The following is a 7,368-nucleotide window of genomic DNA, read 5'->3' on the forward strand; positions in this document are numbered from 1 at the left end:
TGCACAACACACGCAGACTCCTGGGTTGTCCAAGTTTCCCCTAATGTCAGTGTGTACTTTTAAATATTGTTGATTTGTAATGGGAAACTTTATATCTGAGGACTGTTAAACAGATCTGATTACAGAGAGTAGGTTCTAAAAAAGAACAAAAGAGACATAACACCTCAATTATGTAAAATAGATATGGCTGCAGTAAGTACATGTAGCCCTATGGGAAATTTGGTTGTATCCTTTGGTTTAAATTATTGTATTTTTATTGTTGTTTATTTTCATTTTATAAGGTGCAATTCATTTAGTTAAAAGAGTGTAATTAATGTTTTCATGTTTGAAAAATGTATTAGTTAAAATGTATAATACACCAATGAGAAGTCAGGGTGAGAGGTCAGGGGAGAGAAGATAAAAGAGCATTGGGGGGAGAGAGGGGAGCAGACTATGAAGAGCGGAGCTGACTATGGAGAGCGGAGCTTGAGGAGTGACACGAAGGAACAGTGTGACGGGATATTGTATAGAGTTAATTTAGGAGGAACGGCCAGTGACTCTCATTGTTAATCTATACATAGCGATATCTTCCCAAATTGTGTTGCTTTGGTTCGTGACGGAACTCGGACAGAGTTCCTGAGGAGTTAGGGAAGTACAGCAACAGCTAGTTCAGCCGAATTTAGCTTTGTGCTGTGGAAGGAGATCCAGAACTGTCAGAGAAAGTAGCCAGCCCGGCCACTCATTCGACTATCGGTTCCTGGATCATCAGTTCCCGACAGCTCTTGGACTGCTGCGACGACGTCTCCATTCCAGCCTCACCAACACGGTGAGGTGGACGACGAGGGAGTTGTTTCCTTTGTGTGGCGCTTTTGGCGGGAAGTAGCCATTTGGTTTGAGGCTCCACCACTCTCCAGCAACGAAAACAGGCCTGCATCACTCATCTGACATCTGTTTGGGTACCCAATATAGTGTATATAAGTGTTTTTTAAGTATATAAGTCTGCCGGCTTAAAAATAATAGGGTTGTGAGTTATTGTGTTTGTATGCTAATCGGAAGCTATGTATGGGTATGTGCTAATAGCATGCTAGGATAAGCAATGCTTGTGTATAGGCTAATAGCATGCTAGGATATATGCCATGCTCATGTGTTGGGCAAATGTTTCTGCGGTGAAGTGACTGGACGCAGTCAAAACAAAATAAGTTGTTTGTGTGTCATATTCTGTGTAATTGTATAAATATATAATCTTTACCTTGTCATATTCCAAGTAAATGGTTAAAGGTATTCCCTTGTGTATTTGGTATATTCATTATATAACTGGTTTGCTAGGTGTTAATAGTAGCCTTCTAGGTTTGATAGGTTTGATAGGTTAGGTTTAATAGTGATATGCATACATAAGTTAACCTAAGTATAAGTGTTATATAGATATTGAATTGCTATATTTGGTAGGGGCTATAAAATGGTATTCATAATGTGCTTAAATAATAGTGTTATCAGTATGCTTTAACCTAGTATTAATTATATATAGAAGAAACAGTTTAGGAATTCGGGCAGCGCACTACAATAGTTAGGACAGCTAGGGGGCGCTACATACACTTGGGCTGACAGATACTGTAAGGTAGCTCATGTCTTCACTACTGACAAACACATAATTTCCACCTGAAATACAATTTACATTTGACTATTGTGGAATAAATCGCAGAAAGATGGAACCGCCAGCGACACCATTGACCCATATGCATGTTCGGCTTAAATCATACTGATAATCATATAACAAATTTGTGCTTTTTTTAAATTGCTTGAAGCATGCCTTATAATCATATAACCAATGTATGCTTGCTTGAGTCAGGTTTGACAAACCATATCCATATATGCTTGCAGATAACTGTTCGAAGAGTGAAATATGCATACATGCTGTGTGATATACTTATATACTGTGTGGAATGTGCTTACATGCTGTAGAACAATGTATGTGTTTAAGTATGTTGAAATATTTGTACGTGTCTGTAAGAAAATGTGCTGAATTGTGTTAAGAGGAAACACCAGGCAGGGAACACAGGAAGTGTACCCTATAGGGGCCCCGAGAAAGGGACACAGGCTGTAAAGAAGCACATGATGAACCGAACACATCTTTGTTGACAATGACCTAATAAGGACATGTCTAACAAAAAAGAGGAAGCCAGGGGTGATAAAAGGCGAACACAGTGTGTTAAAGGGATGGGACTTGCTTTGGTGTTTGGAGAAGAGTTACATGGTTTGCATTTTTGCTTGTATCTTTTTGACCTCTGACATTAAATCTTTGAGGTGCTACCTCAATACTAAGAACTCGCTTCTGCGTCAGTTTTATGGAGTGAGTTCCCCCCGCGCCCGCTACACACCTCGCCTTAGTACACCTGTCAGATCAGCAGCCTGTGGCGCGGAACGTCCGATACCTAAGAAAGGTGGGGGCCTCTGGCACAGAAAAACCTGTCGACTGCGTGAACAAGGTGAGTTGTCCCTCTCTTTCACTCTAGAAGAGAGTACGTGAAGGTGATCTCAGAAGGCATCCTGATTGATCCCTTTTCGTATCTTGACTGAAACATGCGAATAAGGCTTGGCATAAATGTGACATGATTTTTCCGAACTAAGTTGTATTCCGATTTGCGTGGCCCATAGCCGTATTAATTACTTGTGAGAGCGTGTTGAAAAGCACTCAAGGATTTTTATAGGTGGCCACATTTAAGCAATTCTTAACACTATCTATAAATGTGCAGAACGCAGCATATCTTAGAAAAATGCACAACATTAGTTTGTTCAAATTGGCTATCCAAAATCAATGGTTCAGCACATTACCACACAGGTAATAACAGACCGGCATTATTTATGTGTCATAATATGCATGATGTAACATAATTACCTAGCAAAGTCAGTCTCAAATCTTTACTGAGTAACATATTTGGAGTGGGCATGTACATGCCATGGGATTTTGGGGTATTAGGGCACAATTAGACCTATATACAGCAGAAGTGATCACAGTTGCTGTGATCTGTTGATGGTGAAAAGTTATTAGTACTATATTGTATTTGTGTGATAAAAAGCATAGAGAAGTCTTGCAATGGTATTGTTTGACATTAGGTAGATGGATTAAACATCTGAAATATCGGTATGAACAGCATTCATCTTGGCTTTTTCTCTAAAACCCATGCACAATATGGCAGAAACACCAGCCACCTTTGCTTTTTTCTGTTGGAATCTGCACTGTTACTTTGACATCTGCCTTCATGCGATGTTGATTGGTTTAATGTTTCAAATGCCTTAAACATGTTACGTGTTCCCGGCCACAACTGAATAAAACTACACTAACTCTTTCCTTGCTTTAAGCCTAACAAACATGTGAAATATACAATTCAGTCAAACATATACCCACAGCGCATATCTGCCATATTTTTACTTAAGTTACTAACAGTCTATCCAGCTGTTTATCCCAATCCATGGAATAAAGGCTTTAAATACCCTTAAGTCACCTTTGTGTTTAGTTTTTGAATTGCTTCATAGAGCAATTATTTGATACCAGGGCATACATATGCTGACTGTACACATAGAACAGGTGCATGCTGACTCAGAGAGGAATGGGTTTAGATTGACAGAAGGACAGGAAAAGACCCAGGAATGAGACAGTGAAAGAATGAATAAAATGTTTCATATGAAAGTGAGATCTGGCACACAATTATGAATAATTATTCAAATAACGTATTACTTTGCAGGGCGTGGTCTGGGCCAACAAGTAAATATATTCCATTCGCAAACACACATGGAACTTGGAGTGGTCTCCTTGACTGCTGGGTAAAATGATTTAATCATGTGACCAAATGTCACAAACAACTACAGACAGCCCCAGTGAAGATGGTAAACCTGACGGTTCACTTGCCACAAGAATTATTTCCTGAGGCAAGGCAAGACACCTATACACCTAGCCTGTCCAATGGGATGCTTGCACAGCTTGTCCCTGCATTTGTACTCTCAAGAATGAGCAATTTTGGAGGAGAGCATGTGCAGCTGGTTTGGTCAGTCATGAGCCAGTTGTTTTTCCAAATGAATATAATGTAGACATAAACACTACGGCTATACATCTAATGGAAAATAATCCACATAGTTCTTTGTTTTCAAGTAAATTACCTACTGTTAAACATATATATTTCGATTTGCAAATTATGATCTTATGTTTTATGAATGCCAATGATCTTAATGGGGTTTTTCCATAACCCTTATACATGATTGCTGTCCTGTGTATCCTTGCCTTATTATACACTTTATTAATATACATTTGTATTGTCTTTTTTTATCCTAAGGAAGCTTTATCTATCCTCAGCAAAAAAAAAAAAAAAGAATTGTCACGGGATGTGGGGAAGCACCCTTTTAGGTTTACTCATGCTGTCTTTTGAAAAAGTAGTATTCTACATTAGAGGTTAAATTTGGTTAGAGTTTAATATGTTTAATCTCCCTTTATGTATTAAAACATGTGGTTTACATGTGGTAATGTCTCGGCACCTTGTTTATAGTCATTGGCATTTCTCATGCATGAACTTGGCAAAACTGTGTTTTGGCCAGTCTTGGCCCTGCATTCCTCGCGGTATGTAAGCGGATATTACTATGCTGTAAAGTCCTAATGTTTATTAGCCCACTTCTTGCGACATACGCTGGATAGTGTTAGTTAGTTTAGTTTAGTGCCAACGGTTGCAAAGGAATTAAGTCATACGTTTAACCCACAGGCACAGCGCCATAAAGGTCGGATCAAATTATTGAAAACGGTTACAGCGAAAATGTTTAAAGCGTTGCCCCGTTAAAAAGGCCAATAAGCGTCTCTTGAAATGCGTCAGAGAGGTAAGTAAATGATGTGGGACTCCCACAGTGGGAGGACACCTGTGACCTTTCATGTGACTTCTCACTTATGTGGCCAGTCACTCTCATATCCCTTCACAATTGTCCAAAAAGAGAGCAGCGCCACGTATCTTCAGAGGAGGATCGTAGCAGAGGAAGTTTACGCGCCCCTTCTTAAATTACGATGCATACGAATTTATGAGGGCTGTCAACCAACCGCAACAATGAACAGAAAACTGTAAACGTGACAGGAATGGTGGATGACTCAGTTACAGAAAGGTAAGGTGCCATTTAGGGAAAATGTGTTTAAGTGCTAGAGGTGCAGGTGCTGAGCTTCCCAGATAGCAAGCAAATCTACACCTACCGGTGGATTTTGATCGGCACCCCACTGCTGGTGTGCCACTTTTGGTCCGCTCTGGAACCACCATCATCTTTAGATTAACTGGGTGTGGTTATTAAGAAAACAACATAAAATGTTACCTATTCCTGGAATTTCTTAATCATATCCTTGGCATTGTCTTTTTAAAAATATCAGCTGCTAAACAGAAGAAGTTCATGGCACTAGGGCTCTGAAGGTGAAAATGACTTCAGGTGAATTAAAGACTCAAGTAGACTACGCTAAGGATATGATTTTGAAATTGCATTTTATGTTATTTTCTTAATATCCACGCTCAGATATACTTAAGATGATGGTGTTCCGAGAGCGGACCAGAAGTGGCATACCACCAGTGGGGTCCCAACCCAATCCACCGGTGAACCGATATATTCTTGCTTTCTGGGACTGAGTTAGCATAGTGATGTGGAGCTGGAACAACACATGTAGGCTACTGCTATGCTATGCTATTAAATAGACCTACATGACAATGAACCTTCTGCGTATTCATATTGATTCACTTATAACTAATTGCTGTTAGTCAGTAAATGTTAGTTAAAGCAATTGTAATTGACACAAAATAGCCATTTAATAGTATTTGATTGTTCTATTCAATTATACCTTTAATTTCAGTGTTGTTGTGTAGTTAGATAATGTTATGTTGCTGTAATTTGTAGTAACAGAGAGTAGCCAATATTTGTCTTTTGATATTTTTAATTAATGTTCTATTAATTGAAATTCACAGTTTTGAGTAATTCACAGCCAAAAGGTCGAGAAAGCAACAAAATGAGATTTCCGTCTCACCGACGGATTCTTCTGATCATCCTTGTGTGTCTCATCCTCTTTGGATACCAGCTGGTCCAATGGCTACCATTACTGAACAGTGATCAAACTATTACTAATGACGAGACAGGCACCAAAACTCATAAGATTTTAGTCTGGCACTGGCCATTTGGGAACTCATTTAATCTAGATGGTGACTACTGCAAAGACAAGTTTGGGGTACCCAATTGTATCATGATGGATAATCAGTCCCGGTTGTCTGAGGCAGACATTGTGATTTTTCACAACCGTGAGCTGATCCATGGCCAACAAAGGTTGCCTGTGAATCTGAAACGCCCAGAGAAGCAAAGGTGGGTCTGGATGACCATGGAGAGCCCAGAGAACAATGGGGATCTGAAGCCCTTTAATGGATACTTTAACTGGACCATGACCTACCACCAAGATGCAGACATTTATTCGCCCTATGGATTTATGGTGCCAAAGGAATCTGAAACTTATGAGCCACTTGAGAGTTTCATTCCAAAGGACAAGTTTTATTTGGCATGTTGGGTGGTGAGCAGCGTTTCACCACACCTTGAGAGAACTACTATATACAAAAAGCTGAAAACTGTGATACCAATCAAAGTGTTTGGTAGAGCAGTATTTAAGAGTCTACATGATCAGGCTCTGTTACATACAATGTCTCGCTGCTACTTCTACCTGGCCTTTGAAAACTCTGTCTCCAGAGACTACATTACAGAGAAGTTATGGCGCAATGCCTACATGAGTGGAGCTGTGCCTGTAGTCTTTGGTCCTTATCGGGAGGAGTATGAAGCAGTGGCACAAACAGATTCCTTTATCCATGTAAATGACTTCGATACCGTAGAGGAGCTTGGAAAATTCCTCATGACGCTGGCGTATGAGGACAGGGAACGCTATGCCTCATACTTCAATTGGAGACGTAAATACACTGTTGAGATTAAACACTGGGTGGAGCTTGCATGTAAATTCTGCCCCAAAATTAGTAGCATGCCGCCACATAAGGTGTATGAGGACTTGGATGCTTGGCCGTAGAAATATATTTATGAAATTTAAGCTCATTGTTACAGAAAAAGGCAGTCCTTCTGTGTACAAGAGGTCTATGTGGTATAGATACATGTAAGTGGGGCCCAGCATGTGTAGATGCAGTGTGTGTGTGTGTGTGTCAGAGAGGCGTCAACTCACCTGCTGGCTTGCTGGCACATGTTGTCCACTGGATTCTCTAGTTAGTTGGAGCTTTCTTTTCTTTGTTTTGTTTGATGGTGGTAGTTTAAACACAAAACATTAATGATAATCCAAATATTCATAGACTCAAGAGTGGCCAGACAAATAAGGGTATCAGCAGGTGTCAACTAATGCTA

The 7,368-nt window shown here is 39.9% G+C and overlaps 1 protein-coding gene across 1 annotated transcript; it reads left to right on the plus strand.

The window, feature by feature from the left end:
* Nucleotides 1-5,992: 5,992 nt before the first annotated feature.
* On the plus strand, nucleotides 5,993-7,368 carry LOC105912358 (alpha-(1,3)-fucosyltransferase 7-like). Its single transcript, XM_012841350.3, has one exon. It carries the CDS (start codon nucleotides 5,993-5,995, stop codon nucleotides 7,040-7,042), a length of 1,050 nt encoding a protein of 349 aa, XP_012696804.2. The 3' UTR covers nucleotides 7,043-7,368.

The sequence above is a fragment of the Clupea harengus genome, chromosome 12 (genome assembly GCF_900700415.2).
Source record: "Clupea harengus chromosome 12, Ch_v2.0.2, whole genome shotgun sequence".
Taxonomy (NCBI): domain Eukaryota; kingdom Metazoa; phylum Chordata; class Actinopteri; order Clupeiformes; family Clupeidae; genus Clupea; species Clupea harengus.